The 22311-nt window shown below is 37.3% G+C and overlaps 1 protein-coding gene across 3 annotated transcripts; it reads right to left on the reverse strand.

Annotated features, from left to right (window-relative positions):
* Positions 1-450: 450 nt before the first annotated feature.
* On the reverse strand, positions 451-21375 carry Sec24cd (Secretory 24CD). Of its 3 annotated transcripts, none has more exons than XM_064219142.1 (19): positions 21265-21375; positions 17977-19605; positions 17756-17895; positions 16981-17098; positions 16220-16305; positions 15922-16111; positions 15534-15643; positions 15325-15438; positions 14768-14857; positions 13774-13959; positions 13103-13250; positions 7966-8126; positions 7678-7846; positions 7272-7484; positions 7007-7201; positions 6626-6808; positions 6299-6492; positions 5545-5675; positions 451-2929 (listed from the first exon to the last, which is right to left on the reverse strand). In XM_064219142.1, the coding sequence occupies exons 2-19, from the start codon at positions 19583-19585 to the stop codon at positions 2926-2928; spliced, it is 4041 nt and encodes a 1346-aa protein (XP_064075212.1). In that variant the 5' UTR covers positions 19586-19605; positions 21265-21375; the 3' UTR covers positions 451-2925. The 3 variants fall into 3 exon arrangements, with proteins under 3 accessions (XP_064075212.1, XP_064075213.1, XP_026493612.2); XM_064219143.1 differs by having other exon boundaries at positions 5541-5675; XM_026637827.2 differs by lacking the exon at positions 5545-5675.
* Positions 21376-22311: the final 936 nt, after the last annotated feature.

Raw genomic sequence — 22311 nt, forward strand, 5'->3', positions numbered from 1 at the left:
ATCTTAACCTATGATTGTGGGTTCAACCCAGGCAAGCACGGATTAATCTTCGTGTGCTTAATTTGTGTTTATAATCAATCTCGTGCTCGGACACCTGCAAGTGTCCTAATTTCAATGAAATTCTACATTAGAGCAGCCTGGTGGAATCTGCTCAAAACCTCTTCCTCAAAGGCACAAGTGTATCTCATTGCTGGGAATTAGCCCAGCATTGGGATACATGTGCGAATGTTATATTTGTAGTGATAACAATAAATCGTCAAAATTATCATCATTAAAATCGATATTTTAATCTTCTGATAAAAAATAACAAGCAATTGTTTAATGAGTCCTTAATCGTTAGTATTTAACCTTGAAAATATAAATAGTTTACGGAAACATACAAAATATATAGTCAAGACAAAAATATGTTCCTAAAAAAAACACACATATTACTAAAAAAAAACAACGAAATCAATAATGCCAATATATTTATTTACACTCCGTTACAATCAAATCAGTTAACTATATAATTAAGACTAAGTATACATACATACTAACGGACTAATCTTTATATACTTATTGCGTAGAACAATAAAATAAACAGCGATACATAATTTTCAAAATAACATATAACTATAGCAGTGTGACAATACTTATGACGAAGGAAATTTAGTCAGAATAAAATTATTATAATAGAAAAATATTATATAAATTAAGTTTCCTATATAATCTTATAACATCTTGGTCGTTCAAACAGTTCGAAATTTCATAACCAACTGCTTCATTCACATTGTTTATTGTTCTTAGATAATTTGACACTTGCAAATATTTGATATATATTTATTCTAGATAATGTATATTGAAGTTCAAAATTATTCAATCCATGTATAATTTTAACATTAGGTCCTTATAATTACAGAGGCTATTAATAAAATATATTACATTTAAGTTATAGCTTTAATTATGTTTTAAATATTGTTATCGATATTAAAAGCTTCACACAATCCTATTTTAATTACTAAATTAGTGTATTGTTTTGTCACCAGTACCAAAAAGATCTATAAATGTATCCTCAATATCGTTAGAGTTGAATTGGTTTTAATTCAACTGTAAGATTTCATCCACACGTACTTACATGAAACTAACTATTAGTTTGTAAATAAGGTCATTACGTAAATAAAGCTTACTGCTTTGTTTAAAGTATCACCTCACTATAAAGTTTAAAATGTTTATGAAATATTTATCACCAGTTTCTTAAGCTATGAATATAAAAAAAAAAATACTGAACGCTCATTGGTCGCTTATTGTCTCATCGGTAGATATCAACCAATCACCGTTCAGAGAAAAGACGAGACAATCGAATCAGCGTTTCAAAAACTGGAGACTAGACGAACTTACAGCCTAACACTAATATAATGAATTTTATCAACAGCCCGTATAACAAATTTACCTCAACGTACATAATATAAAATAATATAATATATTCTCCACATAAATATAACTCACGCAATAAGATCTTCACACAATACGGAATTATTATAACAAGTTAAGTTTCGACACGATGACGTGTTATCAATGTTTAACGACTTTATAAATACGCTAAAAGTACACTTGGAACTTTAAACTATTATAAATTTATCTTATCTTTTGGCAATCTGTTTACAAAACGGCGTTACAGATAACAGGCAGGCTCCACGATAATACTTTTAATGAGAGTTGAAGTCGATTTTAATCAATGTATCAGTTGTAATTTCAAATAAAATTTTTATATAAAATCAATGTTAAAATCTAGATAATAATTACAAAAACGATTGTATTGCGATTGTAAAAAAAAATACTGTAATGTTATTATGACCTTGTATTTTTAAACTGTAACAAATATTTGAACGTTACATCGGAGTGATTTATTCGTAAACAAAAAAAAAAAAACAAAATATCTATCACAATCTAACTTTATAAGCTAGAAAAGGACAGACAAACGATTTATTTACGCCTCTATACACAAAAATCAATTGTAAAATCACATTCATTGTTACATAAAACGATTTCTATTACAACCGAGAACACATTATAGGCGCGTTGATGCTCCTCGCGGACACACACAGTGCACATCACAACACAAACTAAATCTCTATTATAGAATATTTGATCCAGTCTTTTTGCATATATTACCGCAATTAAGGTTTGCCAATACAATCCATTCCTGGCCGTAGATAATTTTAAGTGAGCGAGTGTACACGAACAAGGGACTTAACAAATTAGGTGACGTCGTTACGTAAGGTCTCACCCGTGCTAATAGAGAAAAGTTTTATCAATGGTGGCAGACCCCATGCCATTTCCCTCGAATACTATATCCATCTCTGTTGTACTCCGTACGGTTAGAAAAACAGTTCATAAACACAAATCAATTTTAATTTAAAATATTTATTCGAAATAAAAGACATTATTACTGTATCATAATTATAATTAATAAATTTGATTTATTTACATAACCTAATTCAATAGCGTCAAAACAAGCACCATTATAATAATCTCATTGCATAATCAATATAGGTTACAAATAAATAATATTACACATTTTGCTAGCCGTCCTGACCGGATAAGTACTGTCCGCCATTTATAAATCTTTGCTTTATTCGCACGCGTTACATGATAATAATTATATCACTTACCATAACGTTGGCAAATAGCTCAAATGAATCCCTTAATACATGACCTCGCGTTGGTCCGGCCGACCAGCCTATATATCTGTAAGGAGTTGAAGGAAGCGCGTATAAAAGTCGTTAAACATTGTGGTCTCGAGTCAGTCGTGCTATAGCAGCGACCTGATCTCCTTGTGTATGTGGCACAGGTAGTCCACGTAGGAGGTGCTGCCGTCCACGCCGCGGTCCTCCACCAGGAAGTGACGTAGCACCGTCTCCAGTTTGTCGTGTTGACGCATAACCGTTAACTGAAACAATGTTCGATATTATTTTATATTGTTTAATATTTCAGTCAAGAGATGGCGCTGTGTTTCAATGTGGGCTTCTTTTTTAAGAACATATATATCTCATTATACACAGATTTGTTTTTGCAACCGTGTAACATAACTAATAATACATCTTATATTTACATAATTAAATAATACTTATTTTAGTACTTTTAAAGGGGATTCGGTCGATATTAACATGTATGTCAATTATGATTATATTGTTTATATGGGAATCTCACAGGCCAGAATAGCCAACTGTAAATATTATTTAATATAAAAAAAATAAATACATATATTTAAGTGTACTTAACACAAGACGAGTAGTCCTTACCTCTTTCATGAATAATGGTTATAATACAAAACAATAGCCCCGAAAAATTACACCCAAATGATAATGACAGATAAAAATGTTTTAAACATACATTTAAAGAGATAAGCGTATCATATAAAATGAATCATGCACTATTTTTTTTAATACTCAAACCCATAACCAACCCAAAGTTTCAAACTAATTATTCAAAACTATCCAACAACCCTGTCAATAATTCACACACTATTATTAAATATTTTAAGACTAATGACCGATTGTAACAATCAAAGGTCAAATCAATGATAAATTCCAATTGGAGGAGTAAACAGATACACAAAGTTTAGCTAGTCTAATAGTACTACAGCCAGGTCTTGATAAATATTTATGTAATGTTTTTTATTTTATTTTACTTGGTGGTACTTGGTGGGCTTTGTGCAAGCCCGCCTAGGTAGGTACCACCCACTCATCAGATATTCTACCGCCAAACGGCAGTACTCAGTATTGTTGTATTCCGGTTTGAATTCACCTTTCAAATTTAACTATAGGCACAAGGGACATAACATCTTAGTTGCCAAGGTTGGCGGCGCATTTGTGATGAAAGGAATGGTTAATATTTCTTACGGCGCCATTGTCTATGGGCGATGGTGACCACTTACATCACCATGTGGCCCATTTCCTGGTCCGCCAATCTATACCATAAAAAAATGTAATAGGGAGGCGGGACGGGCTAATAGGCCACTTGATGGTTAGTGGACACCACCGCCCATATACATTGTTGCTGTGAGTAATATTAACCATTCCTTCCATCGCCAATGCGCCACCGACCTTGGGAGCTGAGATCTTATGTCCCTTGTGCCTGTAATCACACGTATTGTTTAGCGGTAAAATATCTGATCAGTGGGTGGTATCTACCAAGACAGGCTTGCACAAAGCTCTACCACCGAATAATGTCTCGATTTATAATACATCACTATTAGACTAACTACTTAAATACACTTTAATTTTATTTTTAAACGACTTCGCTAATATTTTAATCGCCATTTTTAAACCACAGATTATGTAGCTGGATTGTTAACATCTCTACCAATTATGTCACAATAATTCAAGGTCAAAGTTGTTTATTGATCTTATTCTTTATTCTTTTTGTTTAGTGTTCAGTTACCATGAACTCGCCCCACTATATTATAAATTTAAAAAATACAATAACGGTAAATGATTGTACGATCTAGCCCAAGCTCTCCCCTCTTACGGGACAAACACAAATGCGTTTTTTTACATCAAAGTGACGTCACAATGGGAGAAAAAATGATAAAACTTGGATTTTTTAACGTTTTGGAGTATTTATATTCACTATTTATTTTATTAGCTGAAGTTTATCAATACTAAGTATATATATTATTGATAACGATGTATCGAACACGATATGGGGGGGGGGTGACGCAGGTTTATTAAGAAATAGTAAACATTCATAGTAGGTATTTGAGGTGTATATTTTGTAAATATTTAGCAGACTCTGGCAGAGGGCCAGCCGGACCGTTTACTTGAATTAGATGGCGGGAGTGGACTATATGCAAATGTATGAATGTCGAGGCATTCCTATTTGCCCGGGCACTTCCTTACGATAACGTTCGCTATTAGAATATTTCGTACGACCTGAAAGGTTAAGGTCTTATCGGGCCCAGAGGTATTTAAAAAGGTGTAATTTTTGTATTGTTTCTCATAGTCCAACTGGCAACTAACAAGACAAGTTTTTGGGCAGAAGTATCGGCATAGCAGCAAGAACTAATTAAATTTTTTGTTTGATTAAGTTATTAGCTACAGTTTAAATGTCGCTAATCCGTTCTAATGTTAGGATATAGTTTTGATTTAAGTAGAGATCAAGAGCAGTGGGGCGGAGTGAGACTTGCTTATTTATTTTTACGAAGTCTTCAATGTATGACAAAGCCATTTGGACCGTGTTTTGCGGACATGTAAAATAATATTATGAAATAAAAAATATGTTGTGAAATCTCTTTAAAATAATAAGCAGAACATATACATATATAATCTACACGGGTTACTGACACGTTGACAATTGGTTTTATCTTTAAAATCTTAACAATTTTAATAAGTGCAATTTTGTGTCAGTACGTTTCTGGACAACACGATCCATTTATTATGAGACACAAATCGGATACACTGGCTCGTATTAGGGGTCCAAAATGAATGGAGATCGGGCAACCCTGCTCGTTCCCAAAGAAAGCATATATAATCCCAGAGTAACAAACCCGCGACCCAAACCTACAGCAACTTCTGCACAGTCTTGTGCGTGGCCATCAGAAATTCGACGTAGGAGTCCGAGCCATCGACCCCGCGGTCCTCGACCAGCAGCCGGCGGAACTCCGTCTCCGCCTGCCCGCCGCGCACGAGCGACAGCTGCACACACGGTGCGGTCAGGCACTCGCATATGCGTACACACGCACGTGCATATGCGTACACACGCACGTGCATATGCGTACACACGCACGTGCATATGCGTACACATGCACGTGCATATGCGTACACACGCACGTGCATATGTGTACACACGCACGTGCATATGTGTACACACGCACATGCATATGCGTACACACGCACGTGCATATGCGTACATGCTACTTTGTTTATTTACACATTACAGATTGTTTAAAGTTAAGTTATTCAATTGGCGAAGATGTTTTTTCTAAATAATGAAATTAACACTTTTTTACCCATATTAACTACTACTACTACAAGAAATAAAAGTCACAATATACAATCATAAAGCCCGCTAAGGTGAGGAGAGTAGCTTTACGAAACTCCGAAAGATAACGTACATTCCATGTTAACTAAAATTATTTGTCCACATCAGTTATAGCTACTGATTTCAAACATAAAGAAGTTCGCCAAGCAAGTGAACGAAGGTCGCACATGCTCGACTCGTGATTCAGAGGTGCACTCTCGGCGCACGAGATGGCGCCCGTGGCAACTCGCATGCACGCACAAGGTGCCATGCACGGCGCCCCCGGCGGCGCACTCACCCGCATGGCGCTGCGGCGCTGGCGGCGCGCGGCGGCCACGAGCTCGCGCACGGCGCGGCCGGCCGGCGTGTCCAGCTCGGGCAGCTCGCACACGTGCGCCTCCACGTGCTGCGGGGAGCTGGCGCCGAACACGTCCCGGACGAAGTCCGCGGGCGCCTGCGACCCGACCCAGATGAGCATATGCACTCCGTTCTCTGCGAGGCGGGAAAAATAATTAGGAGCTTAGAGTGTATTCTTTTCGTAGGTTATCGGGTCTCATTTTCAATGAGAGAATTTAATATTATGAGATATTTTCGAAATGAAAAATGAGTCGTTAAAGGCGCGTACCGAGCAGGTAGACGCCCTGGGCCGTCATCTTGTCGATGGAGGCGCGCAGCGGCTGCGCCGGCGCGGCGGGCAGCGCGTGCAGCGGCAGCAGGCGCGGGTACGTGTAGGCCAGCGACTGCGACACGTCGGCCGTCAGCGCGCGGTACATGGCGCACGAGCGGTCGTCGCACGTGATGTCGGGCCCTGCGCGGGGGGCACTCGTCAGGGAACTCTTTGCACTCTTTGTATGTTTACAGATTACGGTTACAAGGCACTAGTTATAAGGGCATCGATCGGATACGCGATCGAGTCATTTACCGAAATAGCAACCGAAATAGTACTCGAAGCAGCCTGTGCAAATAAACTATCGAACGCAAGGAGAATCGCGATCGGCGCGCTCACCTCCCGCCACGGCGTCGGAGCGCAGCACGCAGCTGGTGTAGAGCGGCAGCAGCTTCATGGACTCGGGCAGCACGAGCTGGCCGGCGGAGGAGGGCGAGGCGCAGTGGCGGCGGTAGGCGGCCAGCGAGCGGGCGCAGCGGGCCGTCAGCCCCTCGCGCACGGCGCGCGGGCCCGCCTCGCGCAGCGCCCACACGGCTGCGGGCAGAGGGGGGGTGAGCAGCCGCGCTCTCGGCCTCGGGGGGGGCGCGGTCGCGGCGCTGCTTACCCTGCTTGGTGAGGAAGTTGACGCACGTGTCCAGGTCGGCGGAGCGGTACACGTCGGCGAGCTGCTGCGCCAGCGCCAGCGCCAGGTTGAGCACGCGCAGGCGGCGCTGGCCGCTGCGGTGCGTGTAGAGCAGCGCGGCCTGCACGAACACGCCCTCCTCGCCCGTCAGCTTGTCGTCGTGCTTTACCTCCACGCCCACCGCCTTGTCGGAGTCTGGGGCGATTACGTTACATTTCTACATTCGACACACCCAACATCCAGCAGTATCTCGGACGCGGACCGAAAGAAATCACGTGCGAGTCGGCCCCGGTACATTTCGATACCCTCGGTCGGAATGAAAACGAATGAGTACAGAAAAAATATATATACATAGTTTTTAAAAACACATAGAGGACGACTCCCTCACCGATCGCAGCGAGCTCGACGTCCGTGGTGTTGGACATGAAGAAGTGCCCGAAGAAGTCGGTGGCGCGCACGCCGGTGGACGTGCGCACGCGCATGACGGCGTCGTGCGCGCACGCGCGCGTCACGGCGCGCCGCACGTCCCACGCCAGCCGCGCGCCGTCCGTGTCGGCCTGCACACGCGGGCCCGTTACTACCGTGCCGTTACTACCGTGCCGTTACTACCGTGCCGTTACTACCGTGCCGTTACTACCGTTACCGGCGAGCGGCGCGCGGTGCGAGCGGAGCTCACCGTGAAGTACGTGTACTTGTGCAGCTGCCCCCCGGTGAGCCTGGGCAGCTGCCCCAGCGTGGCGGCGTCCACGTACGAGTTGTTGCACACGTAGAGCTGCACGCACACGCCGGCCGCGGAGCACGCCTGGCCCAGCTCGTTGTACGCCGTCGTCTGCGGCGCTGCGAGGACCACGAAATCATTGTCACTAATTAACTCTCAATTTCGTGCTAGAATTTTATTTTCTGCGGTTAGGTAGTTATTTATATCTAGATAGACAGTCGCCAAATGTCACACTACTTTGCTAGCGTACGTAGTACTTAGAGGCCAACTGTTGGCCACTTCTATTTTCGACGCATCTCTCAGTCTATCTAAATATATAAATACTCGAAGCTTCTACGATAGGACTTTTTAGAATATTTAAAAAAAAAAAACATTGAGACAAAAAATTAAGTCTCATTTCAAAGTTAATTTCCTTTGTGTTAAGGTTATAAAAATAACCTACATTTCATTTGAAAGAGGAAAAATGCATCACAATGTTTTGAAATATATTAAGTTTTGAAATACAAGGCAGAGAGTTTATGTCATGTACGAAATGCAATCTTCGATACGATTTGGTTTGTGCTAGCATTCCTTTCAAAAAGTTTACGACCATGACGAGTGAAAACAAACAAAATTGGCGCTGCTCAGTTTGTCGTGGGAAGGAGCAAAAGGCTCAGGAACATATATTGAGTACACCTAAAATTGCACCTTCAAAATTAAACGAGCATTCCCAGGATGTTGAGGGTAATGTGACTTATCGAAGCAAGTCAAAAATGGGAGATAATTTGATCTGTGATCCAAATGAAGGAATCACGATTGAAAAGGAAATAATCTCAAATAATGTCATAATTAATATAGCCGATATTATTAAAAAAGAGGTAACAGCAGCCATGAAGTCTTCGATAACGGAATTAGTATCCCAACAACTAGTCGACATTAAAGAATATGTGTCGGGCTTTCAGGATTCACTTTCATTTTTTAATGCTAAATACGAAGAAATGAAGAAAGAACTAGAAGATAAGTCAAATAAGATTCGTAAGCTACAAGATGACAATGAAAAACTTACTGGTGCTGTTACTGATTTATCCAATAGATTGAATACAGCTGAACAATATCTACGAGAGTGTAATGTCGAAATCAACAATATTCCGGAACACAAGTCTGAGATACTGAGTACAACGTTATTGCAATTGGCTAAAACAGTTGAGTGCACGCTCCATGACGACGACATAATGAACATAACGAGAGTCGCTAAGCTCGACAAAGAGAATAAAAAACCAAGGATTGTTATAGCCAAATTACGTTCACCTCGTCTCCGTGACAGTTTACTAGCTGCAGTAACAAAATTTAACAGAGGGCATCCCAATGATAAACTCTCATCGAAGCATTTGGGATACGCTGCACCTCACGGACCTATATTTGTTTCGGAACATCTTACGCCGTCTACTAAATCTTTACATGCCGCGGCACGTATAAAAGCTAAGGAGCAGTCGTACACATTCACATGGGTGCGTAATGGCCGAATTTTTGTCAGGAAGAACGAGCACTCACAGAAGATACACATTCGCAATACCAAATGTCTGGATTTAATAAGTTAATAAGTGTTGTTTTCCTTGTTGTCAATTTTGCTATATTCTTTTTCTGTTATCAATGGCTTTGGACTTAGATATATACTACCAAAATATCCGAGGTATACGTACAAAGACTAATGATGTTTACAATAAAATATTGATTAGTAGATATAAAATCATTGTTTTTACCGAAACATGGTTGAACGAAAATATTATTGACAGTGAAATTTTTAGCAATAATTATATTATATATCGTAAAGATCGTAAATGTAGCGTCAACTCTAAGCGTGATGGCGGAGGAGTACTAATAGCCATATCTAAAGAAATATCATCATCGCGAGTTAACAATTATGAGACTGATCTTGAAGATATTTGGGTATGTATCAATGTTAAGATTAATAAAGTGATAAAAAGGATTCATATATGTGCGGTGTACTTACCTCCTCCAGCTAACTTCGAGTCCACTAATAAATTCCTTGATAATGTCAATAAGATGGCTGATATGATTGAAAATGTAATTATAATTGGTGACTTTAATCTTGGTTTTATCCAGTGGAATAAAGTCGATAGTAATAACGATTTAGAGCCCCATAATGTTAGCAATAATCAGTTAGGTCATTTGTTAATAGATTTCATTGCAATGAATAACATTCGCCAATACAATAATATTGTTAATATTGATGGTAAAATGCTGGATATTGTATTGAGTAATATTCTTGATATACAAGTAACTGACCCCTTAAATGTTTTGAGTAAGGTCGATAACAAACATCCTCCACTTTTGATAAGCTTAACGATTTTCAATAACATTAATAACAACAATTGCTGTCGTTCAGTGGGTCGAGTTGACTTTAATTTTTTTAAGGCAAATTACACAGATATAGTAAGTGAACTGAAATCTTATAACTGGCACAACGAATTTGAAAATATTACAAACGTGGATGATATGTTAACAATTTTTTACAAAATATTAAATAATGTTATTGTGAAACATGTACCAAAAAGAAAATACAAAAAATCATTATTCCCGTCTTGGTCTAGTGTAACACTTATTAAATTGCTTCATGAAAAGGATAAATTAAGAATCAATTACCGTAAATATAGAAATCCGCGAGACTTAATAGAATACCAACTACTAAGAGAACGATGTGATGACTTACTTAACATAAATTATTGTAATTACTGTTCTAACGTTGAGTCAAACATTAGAAAAAATTCAAAACACTTCTGGCGGTTTATGAAGGATAAAAGAAAGGGACAATCCGTTATTCCTGACACAATATACCTTAATGGAAATAGTGCCCATACTGGCATAGAGATAGTCAATACATTCGCTCAACATTTTTCTTCAGTTTTTTGTCGTAATTCAATTCCCTCTGGCAGGCCTCTGCAATTGGCTGGTGGAAAAAATATGTCAAAACTAAGCTTCTCTGAAAATGAAATTTTGAAGAAAATGAAATCTATAAATATTTACAAAGGACCCGGACCAGACGGCTTGCCTCCACTTTTCATAAGGCGTTGTGCATCTGTGTTGGCTCTTCCTTTTATGATAATTGTCAATCAATCCTTAAAAAGCGGTTGTTTCCCAACGGAATGGAAAAGAGCGAGAATTATACCTATTTACAAAAAAGGTGATAAAAGTAACGTAAAGAACTATCGCCCAATATCTATATTATCCTCTTTTTCAAAATTATTCGAATCTCTTATAAGCCCTTTAATATCATCATTTGCTGGATCTGATATTTCTATTCATCAGCATGGATTTAAGCGCGGTCGCTCTACGGAAACAAACCTCTTGTCTTTTATATCAGACATTATCTACGACGTTGACAAAGGTAAGCAAGTGGATGCCGTTTACACTGACTTTAGTTCCGCATTTGATAAAGTCAATCATCTGCTTCTCATTAGAAAGCTTCAGGCAATAGGTATAAATGGTTCATTGCTGCGGTGGTTTGCCTCTTATCTGGACAGAAGATCTCAAGTAGTTGCAGTAGATGGATACGAATCTCAAGCGTATTATGCGGAATCCGGCGTTCCCCAGGGCTCACACCTGGGTCCCATTTTATTTTCAATATTCGTTAACGATATAACTCTGGTAATTAAGCACTGTAAGTTCTCTCTTTTTGCAGACGATTTAAAAATTTATAAATTAATTGATTCTCAACTTGACGTAGCCTATATGCAGAATGATATAAACAATATAAACGCCTGGTGTAAAGACAACCTGATGGATTTAAATGTTGGTAAATGCTCTTATATAACATTCACTAGAAAGAGGAAGCCAATTGTAACATCTTATAACATTAATGGAATTTCTCTTATAAAAGTCAACGAAATTCGCGATTTAGGTGTTACAATTGATAAAAAACTGACATTTGTGTCCCATGTAGACCATATAACTAAAAAATCTTTTCAAATGCTAGGGTTTTTAAGACGCAATACAAAGATGTTTAAAAATCCCCACACCAAAATTACATTGTTTAACGCATTAGTACGCAGTCAGTTAGAATATGCTTCATCGATATGGAATCCAACTTATAGTATACACAGTCAGCGCATCGAACGAGTCCAGCGAGCGTTTACTCGTTACTTAGCTTTTCATTCTCATAAAATATCATTCAGATGCCCGTACGAACAACGTTTAATTCATTTTGGCATGAAGAACCTGCATGCTCGACGTTCAATTCATGATTTAATCATTATGTTCAATATCATAAATGGCAACATTGATAGCAGCCATCTACTAGCTCAGCTTTCTATTTCAGTACCTAATAAAATTTCTCGTCAACGCATTACTAAAATTTTTTACCATCCAATAGTTCGTACAAATCTAGGTGCGCATTCTCCACTTGTTAGGATGTGCAACTTATACAACTTCTTAAATAAAGAGATAACAGATTTGGACATGTTTCATGATTCATTTTCAAAATTCAAACATACTCTGCATAAATATTACTCTCTAAAATTGTAACTGTTTTCACTTTTAATTTTATGTGTAGTTGTTTACATAACTTTATATATATATAATGTTGTTTTTATTTTTTTAGTAGTAATTTAATTTAGTTAGATTAAGGTGTTATTGTTGTTATAAAACTTCTCAGACAATGTTGTGAATACCTGTAATTGGTGTACATATGAAGACCTGATACTTTTGACTGTATATTTAATATAAATGTTGCATATGTGTACTGTTGGTGTTCCTAAATAAAATAAAAAAAAAAAAAAAAAAAAAAAAAAAGTCCTAATGGTTCTTAAACTAATATATATTTACAATACGCGTGTATACGTTTGGTTTATCACGAGTCCACTTTCATATAACATACAAAATTTAGTTAACAAATCATTGTTAACGGTGTTCCGTCTTAAAATTTAATTAAATACCATAGATTAAAGACCCTATTTTATGTCGAACGATCGAAGGAATGATCTTTAGTAATTAAGAAAACATCTCAAGTCGATTACAAAGGGCTGTATTATAAAATATTCTATATTATATGTATATCGACTTAAGTTCTTAAGTAAACATAGTATCAACAAACACTCACATAATATCTGTTTCTCCTTATCTGTACCGAGCAGTTTCCTATCTTCTCTATTGATGAGTTTCCCCGGAGCATTGAAAGTTGGAAGACTTGTGTGGAACACTAGAAGTTGACCGGATGTGTCAGCTGCTTTGAGAGCCTCTAAACCTGCCTGTAATCGTATAAAGGAAATTAAGAAACACCTATACATGTCCCAAGGCTAGACAAAAGCCTTCTCCTTCCTTAACAAGGAGGTTTGGTACTAATTTCACTAAGCTACTTCTGTGCTGGTTAGGAGTACTAGTTGTTATCTAGTTAGAAATCTACCTCCAAAGGGAAAGCAAGTTTGATTGGAATTTTCTTATTTCTGATGATAGAGATATGGAAATGGGTATTGACACTTCTGATTATTGAAATTGGGGATGAAATTTTGTACAGAAGTTCATCATTTTCAAATGTTTGAAATATGGAAGTTGCTATTTAGGCTTCCGTTTCTGAGTAAAATGAATATATTAGTGTTTTTGAAATTACATCACCCAATACTTTATTTATGGTCCACCGTGACCTATATCGGTCAACCAGACATCAACCATCAGCAGGGAGGTATGAATTGTCAAGATCCAGTTTGTGACAGCTTTCTGTACATAAAGCTATTAATGATCATCAAAATATATTATTTTATGAGAAATAATTGCCTGCACGGCTGGTAGTAGTATCGTCTCGGTTTCTTTATTGTTTTCGAACATGACTGGCAACTGTTGCAGAAGAGCTTGCAGGACTGGACCGCTGTCTTCTGGCCTCTCGAGGAATCCTTCTAGAAGGGGTACGAACATGTCCCCTACGTCACCCACTGACAGCATTTGTGGCTGAGCCAGTGTGCCCTGGATAAAAAATAAAGTATGATGCTGTTGTGTTACAGTATAGGAACCTTCCTTGAACTCCCCTAAAAATAATTAGATTTACGTATTTCATACGATTTTCTAATAACTCGGCTATATTGTGCACTACTAAGAGTTTATGATTAATATTTATTTATTTATAATACAACATTATTACACTTAACTACTTATTTCCACTTTAATTTTAATTCGAAAATTACGATAAACATTTCGTCGACGTTCAAAACGCTATTTTTTCGCAAATCCATAGTGAACGTCATATATTAATCGAGCTCTCGACCAATGATATCGCGTCAATTTGCTGTCAAATATTCTTTATTTGGCTTTGCTCCTCTTATGGTTGGAATAGAGTATACACTTATTTGGGTAAGTACTGTTAATATATATAGTAGATTTGAATATTAATATAATTACTAGTTTCCTTTTTAAGAAAATCTCTACCGTCCCCCTCTCTCCCCCTTCTGTCTACACTATCCACTGCCTCCCTTTCTATCTTGCTGTCCACTCTTAAATATTAGATTATAATTTCATTATTTTAACCCCCCACCGACTACGTTCTGAGCCGAGGTCCGATCTCATAGGAGACACCCTCAGGACGAACGTCACTCTCGAGCCCAAAAGGGTTCACCTTAAGGCTGAGTTTTGCACTCGCCAGAACGTTCGGTGACGCTGTAAAGGTCAGTAGAGCCAACAGCACTATTTCAACCAAGATACAAAAAAAAAAATATTTTAACATATATTAAAATTACAATATACCAGTCACAATAGAATTCAAGTAATGTTTACATACCTTAATATTATAAAAGTGCACAGTTGTGCTGTATGTTATGAAACCCACACGAGTCCAACTCTTGCCTGTCTGTTCGTCCTTGGGCATCGCCTGCAATATAAATATTTTTATAATATAAGATCGATCATTGGTCAATATTAACATTTATGATCATGATTCTTTAAATGTTCATAAAATACATTTTCTGATCATGTACTTAAACTGGCTCACTCACTTTAAAAACAAAATCAAAATATACTTTATTCAAGTAGGCTTTTATAAGAACTTTTGAATCGTCATTTAACAAACTATTTAAAGTAAAGCTGCCACCGGTTCGGAATGTATATTCTACTGAGAAGAACCGGCAAGAAACTCAGTAGTTACTCTTTTTCAACATTTAAAAATACAGTTGTGTTAATTAAATACAATTATATATGTATGTAAAATATCCTGTAAGCATTATTTTTTGGTTGTAGAATAAGTCGTTAGCCAATCTGGGTAGGTACCACCACTACCGAGATAAGCTTGCAAAGCCTTACCATGTGATATATATATTAATATTTATAAAAATAACATACCTCAATAATGTCCAAAACATTATCACAAATCGTCTGTACTAAGCCATTTTTGATAGCGTTGTATGAGACATCTATAACAAACACCACCGCTGGAGGATTTGGTAAGGTGTTATTCTGGAAAATAAAATGTCAATAATTAATGACAAGACGATGAATTACAAGTTTTGTAGACAATAATGTTATGTTGCAATCGTGTAAGTGCGCGTTACCCTGCAGTACTCCTTGGTGGCGACGATCTCGTAGGCCCCGAGCGCCATCTCGGCCGGCACGCGGCCGTACTGCTGCATGCTGTTGATGTACTGCGTGTACTCCATGGGCACTGCGGGACCGTGTGTGGTTTAGTCATAAATATACCCAAGTACGGTGACCAGCGTCGGCAAACATGTCAGTTGGTAGAAATAGCTCTTGAGATTGCGCACAAACTTGTGCGCTTCAATAAGTGAAAATTAATTAATTATCTACACTCAGTAAAAATTAACAATACAATTATAAGAATGATGTCTACTTAACTTTAGACTAATTTCACCTAATATTTGTAATTAAAAAATTAATTAGAGTTATGAGTACATTTAATAAAGAAGTTAGAAGATTACTCACCTTCTGTTGTGGCTTTACAGAAAGCACATTTGAAATGTCTACCAGCATCTATAAACTTCATATTCGGACACATGTAGGCTTTGCACCGACTGCAACGGACTGGCCCCATGTTGGGAGAACCGGTCAGTGCTGCAAAGTCGAGTACAGGGGGCTCTTGTTCCGTACCTACTGTCTCGGCCATTGGTGATATCTGTAATCATATTAATTAAACCATTACTGAAATAATAATTACTATCGAGATTATTGAATTAAGTGTAGACATTGAAGTGTAAAATCGATAATCAATCTTGATACTTACAACTAGACAGAACGGCATTGATGTCTGTTTCAAGAGATCAGCGGTGACGGGCACACTGTACATTGAACTCCTTATGTATCTTGGACCTGTAACAAAATTACATTATTAATAAATTATATTCAGAAATATTGTTAGATAACTTTTTAGACTAGTGATACCGAGGTTCTGGTTTAATATTGTCAAAAAAAAATCAGATCTGTAAAAGGAGCTACTCTGTAGCACCCTGAAGTTTTGAAGTTGGCAGAATTAACACTACCGTGACTCAGAAACCACGTAAAACTGTTTGTCCTAAACCTGAATTATCTCCAATCATATCAGATTGCTATCCCATTCCCGATTTGGATAAAAAAAGTTAGTATGATGGTTGATTATTTCTATATCTTTTAAATGCACCTATCACTGAAATTGATCAGTATCTGTACTGATATGATAAATGCTAAAGCAACTCTGTATGTTTGTCTTTTAGGGCTTTGATGAAATTTGGTGCCAAGCTAACTTAAACCTCAAGGATGGACATAAGCTTTTTTCATCCTTTGAGGGGTAAAGTTGGAGACAAAGGTTACGTCCTTCTTGAAGCATTTTCGTAACTGAATTCCAAGTGGATTGAGTTATTGAATAATAAAAAAAAGCAAGTGCTTAAAATCAAGTGACCAAAAATGAAATACTTCAAAGAAATTACAAACATATATAGCGTCTAAGGTCTCAAACAATGTATTATTAAAAAAAAATACTAATATATAATCATAATAGTCAACACTCACTGGCATTGCCCTTATCGTCAACAACAAAGTCCGTCGTGACCAAGGGCGGGACGAGCCCCTTCTCATTGGTGACGAAAACTCCTCCACGATTTTGCTGATCATCTGCCATAACTTGGATCTACAATAAACAACAAATGGTACTTAAATAACAAAATGTATTGTATACTTAATAAATATCTACAATGTAAGATTTTGCTACTAAAATTTGAATCAAATTGTAAATAATATATTATTCAATTAAGGCAACAAAAATTATTAGAACATAAGTACTATTTAAAACTTGATATGAATAGGTTTTATAAGTTTTTGTACTTTACTGACATGATATGTAATTAAAATGGTGGAGAAGAGTAACTACTGAGTTTCTTGCCGGTTCTTCTCAGCAGAATTTACATTGCGAACCGGTGTTAGCTTTACGTTTAATTCAACATTGTATCATGGCGATTCAAAAGTGCTTTCAAAATCGAAATCAAAATATACTTTATTCAAGTAGGCTTTTACAAGCACTTTTGAATCGTCATTTAACAAACTATTTAAAGTAAAGCTACCACCGTTTCGGAATGTAGATTCTACTGAGAAGAACCGGCAAGAAACTCAGTAGTTACTCTTTTTCAACATCTAAAAATACAGTCATGTTAGTTAAATACAATTATGTATGTTATGTCTCCTGCCTGGAAGTCAACAAGCATTAACTCCACGCTTTTATAGGCCTATTTATATTGACCCTGGACAGTTTAAGGCAACAATAGCCGAAAATGGATAAAACTTCGCTTACTGGGCTAGGCATCTGGTCAGGGTCCAGGCGCTTCTGCGGCGGTTGCTGATATTGCGGGTTGTAGCTTGGTTGTTGGCCTGGGAAAGGCGGGTAGCCTTGCGCGCCCATTTGCTGTTGTTGCGGTGGTATTGGTGGCATCCCTGTAAATATTAGTTTTTAAGAATATAATATAATTTATGAATGTGTATTATGGTTGTGTTTTGTTAATATATTGAACTTACCAGAATATTGAGCATTATATCCAGGCTGAGTTCCAGGGGCTGCCGGGAACTGTCTCTGCTGACTTAGTGGTGGCGGCATATGTGGTAAGCCGGGCATCGTTTGGTACTGATTATATTGTGAAGATGGTTGTGGAGGCATTCCCGGTTGCGGGGGCATGCCAGGCTGCGGTTGCATACCAGGTTGCGGTGGCAAGCCAGGCTGTGGTGGCATACCAAGTTGCGGTGGCATACCTGGCTGTGGCGGCATACCAGGTTGCTGTGGCAAGCCAGGTTGCAATGGCATACCAGGTTGTGTTTGCATACCTGGTTGAGGTGGCATACCAAGATGTGATGGCATACCAGGTTGCTGCGGCATGCCAGGTTGCGGTGGCATGCCAGGTTGTGGTGGCATACCAGGTTGTGGTGGCTTTCCCGGTTGAGGTGCCATTCCAGGCTGAGAGGGCATTCCAGGTTGTGATGGCATGCCAGGTTGAGGTGGCATGCCAAATTGCGATCCCATACCAGGTTGGGGTGGCATACCAGGTTGTTGTTGCATTCCAGGCTGTGGTTGCATTCCAGGATGTGGTTGCATTCCAGGTTGTGGTTGAATTCCAGATTGTGGTTGCATTCCAGGATGTTGTGGTATTCTAGGTTGAGAGTGCATACCGGGTTGTGATGATAGAACGGGTTGACTTACAATTGGTTGTTGTGAAATACCGGGTGGTCCAGATTGACTTAGTATGTCACCTGGTTGTTGTGGCATGCCACCTTGCGAACCAGGTGGACCTGGCTGAGGTAATTTTGATTGAGTCATGTTAGGTTGAGGAGGCAATCCAGTATGACTAGATGTTAAACCAGACTGTGAAAAGCTAGGTTGACTCGTTGGAGTTCCCTGTCCAGGCATTGGTTGTGGAGGTAAGCCTGACATTTGTCCTTGCTGTGGTGGACCACCAGTTCCAGTTTGTGGCCCGCAATTTGGTGGAAAGCCAGGTCCAGATAAATTAGGTTGTTGCATTCCAGGTTGAGGTGCACCTCGCATTTGTTGAGGTTGCGAACCAGGTTGGCTAGAAGGTGGCGGACCTTGGAAGCCTGCTTGGGGAGGTCCAGACATTTGTGGTTGTCCACCCCTTGCCATGGAAGGTGGGGGGCCAAGCTGAGAACTCTGTGGTCCTTGGGGTTGAGAGTTAGGTGGAACCTGCTGCATTGGAGGCTGACCATAATTTTGCGGCTGGGGTACTTGTCCTGGTGCAGAGGAATGAGGCACAGTTTGGTTCATTGATGGTGGAAATTGCTGTGGAGCACTGCTTACTGGAGGTCTACTTGGCTGACCTAAGGGCTTCATACCAGGTGGCAATTGACCACTGAAGTTGGATGTTGGTGGGAAGTTTGAAGGAGGAAATTGACCAGGTGGTAATTGAGATGTGGGGATATTGGATTGGCCTTGTGGTCCATTAATGTTTAGGTTCTGTATCTTTTGAGACATATCCATCTGAGGTCCATTGGGTGGCATTTGGCTATAAATGTTAGCATTTTGGACACCATTATAGTCTTGAGATGTTGGTGGGAAGCCAAGTGGATTATTTGGTGCATTATTATTCTGCCCTGGTGGCAGATACTGTGGATTCATCATTATGAATGAAGCGTAGCAATCTGAAAAGAAATAACATCACCATTCAGTTTTAAATTAACATGACCATTCTGATAAACACAGCACCCATATTGATACAGAATAAGGATCATAGAATGTTTATATTAGAGGAAAAACATATAAAAATACTAGTGAGTCTTTTAGGGTTAGGAGCCTTATGTGAGAGTAGGGGTAGCAAATACAGAACAAACTCTTTAAATTTACATCAAAATACAAAAATGGCTTATAAGATAAGCCTTTTTTTGAACTTAAGCATAAAATACAGTCAAGAAAGATGTATAAATGACGTTATTGCTAAGACAGAGACTTGATTTATTATATAGTTAAACATTAACTTAATAAAAGTTAAAGTATGTAGTTCCAACCAAACCAAACCTACCATAAATGTAAAACTTTAGCCAGATAATATTTTTGTAATATTAAATTATTTAATTCCGAGACAAAGTTTCAGTTCAGATTAGAATGTGAGAAAAAAAAAATTTACTTCACAGCACAAATCACCACTTACACAGATATGTATAAATTTAACTTTACATGCTCTATGTTTGAAAGGTGGTTACAACAATATTCACAGTTGTTACAAAATTAGAGACTCGGCTAGATTTTGCTTATCGAAAGTTGGCACTTTGCAGCCGTTCATCAATTAAGACTTGATGATATTATAAGAAAATAATATAAAAATAGCATTTGACTTTATTTAGGTGTTTAATATTACATTTTATTTTTTAATATAAGTATGTCAAGTTTTACATTTTGATTATCCAAACTAGTCTCGGCCCCAATTAGTTCACATAATCAAGGTTTAACTCTACTGTAAAAATCATAACACAAATATAACAATAAGAATATTTCCTCTTTCAAATCTTATTAAAATTGATTAATGTTTCCGTGGGTAGGAACATTTGTGCACAACACAGTCCAATTATAAAATAATTTCTCTAAACAAATTCACTTTCAAGTTTAATGCGAAACTAATTGTCTGTATCAAATATATATACAAATCTAATCTTTTGAAATGAATTGGTAGCTTTAAGACGAAACAACAATTAACTTCAGTATAATTTTTTTTTGTTATATTTTTTTAATAAAAATTTTGCAAGATGTTTTCATTATTTGATACTTTTATCTTGTTTGTTTGGTAATTACAAAAAAATATTCATGAACTAAAATACAACTGTTTTGACATATAAAAACAAATATTACAAGCAATTGATAATAATCAAAGAAATAGGTCAATAACATTAAAAGTACCTATACGTTCAGTTTAGTTTCGTAATTCTATCTTCTATCTTTTAAAAGTTCCAATAACTTCATTTTAAAACATATAGTAATTTGATAACTGCGAAGGATAAATAACGAATTTAATACAAACTTAATCACGAATCCAATTCAAATCCAATCGATGATTACAGCATACTAAGCTATAGTACTTAAGTACTGAGTTTAAGCTAACTTAACACACAGTAATTAAAGGCGTTTAACATAAAAGCGAAAACATGCAAATAATATTTATATTTTAGAAAATTGCAAAGAATTCATCCCAATATTATTTGACAGCTGCTGTCTCATTTTTGATTATTCATTTTGCGAAGATAAACAATGATGCGACGTCCTACTTTTATGCGAGATGATAGATAATAAGTAAAACAATGTATACTTACGGCTTCTTTTCAATTTTTTGGTGAAATTCGATAATAAAAAATATAAACAACACACATCAATCGCATAAAACCACGGGCCACGTATCCCTGACGGTGTTGTCAGCGTCACATCGCATATGTGGAACTTTTCAAATTTCATTACTACTGCGTTTAACGGAACGCAAAAATCTAATAATAAAAAACATAATAAGTTATGTAGAATTCCTTTTCTCCACATTCGAATCGACAAGTAAAATATATGATTTTATAAGTCATATATTTTTTTTATAAACAAAGAAACATTTCATAAATAGATAATTTATAAGTTGTTTGGTAAACTCATCTAGTGAAAATGGAACAGATTTCAAGCTATGGCAATGTACTATTAGGAAATGTCATATTTTATCGTAATTGCTAAACAAACTTAAAACTTATTTCTTATGAAATGAGATGTAATTTAGGTTAAGCTGAGCAGACTTTTTCCCGAATTTTTTAGTTATTGTTGTATGCACACAAAATTATTTTTTCTCTTAATATTAAATTAAACTAAATATCCTTTTAGTCTTATTTTTAATTATCTTCTCCTCAAAATATAAAAAAAATATCTTAATGGATTTAATATTTCATTATCACAAAGCTAAACCAAATAATTGTATATATGCACGTAAAATGATTGAAATGTAAGTTAATTTATAAAAAGCTTGTCCGTAAAATAAAATTATTACTTCTTATAATATTGTGATCAACGAACAATCTTCAACTAAGTTATGCGCAAGCGCGGACAAAGTTTTTAATGAGATGGGAAGTGTCGATACATTGTTTTTTTTATATTTTCTTACAATTAATTTCGACCATTTATATTTTTGTCCAATATTTATCAAAGGAGAAAAGTCTTGACGGGCAGACAGACGGCCAACGAAGGGATTTTAGAAGGATTCCTTTTTATCGATTCCAATTTTAATTTTAGCAAATATTTTCAACAATTATAATTTTACCTTGTAGCAATTTCGATTTTATAAATAAATATTGGACAACATCACATACATACATTACTCTGATCCCAATGTA

Source organism: Vanessa tameamea, chromosome 26 (genome assembly GCF_037043105.1).
Source record: "Vanessa tameamea isolate UH-Manoa-2023 chromosome 26, ilVanTame1 primary haplotype, whole genome shotgun sequence".
Classification (NCBI taxonomy): Eukaryota; Metazoa; Arthropoda; class Insecta; order Lepidoptera; family Nymphalidae; genus Vanessa; species Vanessa tameamea.

Coding starts and splice junctions, on each gene's coding strand:
- Sec24cd (XM_026637827.2), bottom strand. CDS start 19,585: ATGATGAATCCACAGTATCTGCCACCAGGGCAGAATAATAATGCACCA. Junction 17,099..17,755: donor CTGACCAGATGCCTAGCCCA/GTAAGCGAAGTT, acceptor TGTTTATTGTAG/ATCCAAGTTATGGCAGATGA. Junction 16,112..16,219: donor CAATGCCGTTCTGTCTAGTT/GTAAGTATCAAG, acceptor ATATGATTACAG/ATATCACCAATGGCCGAGAC.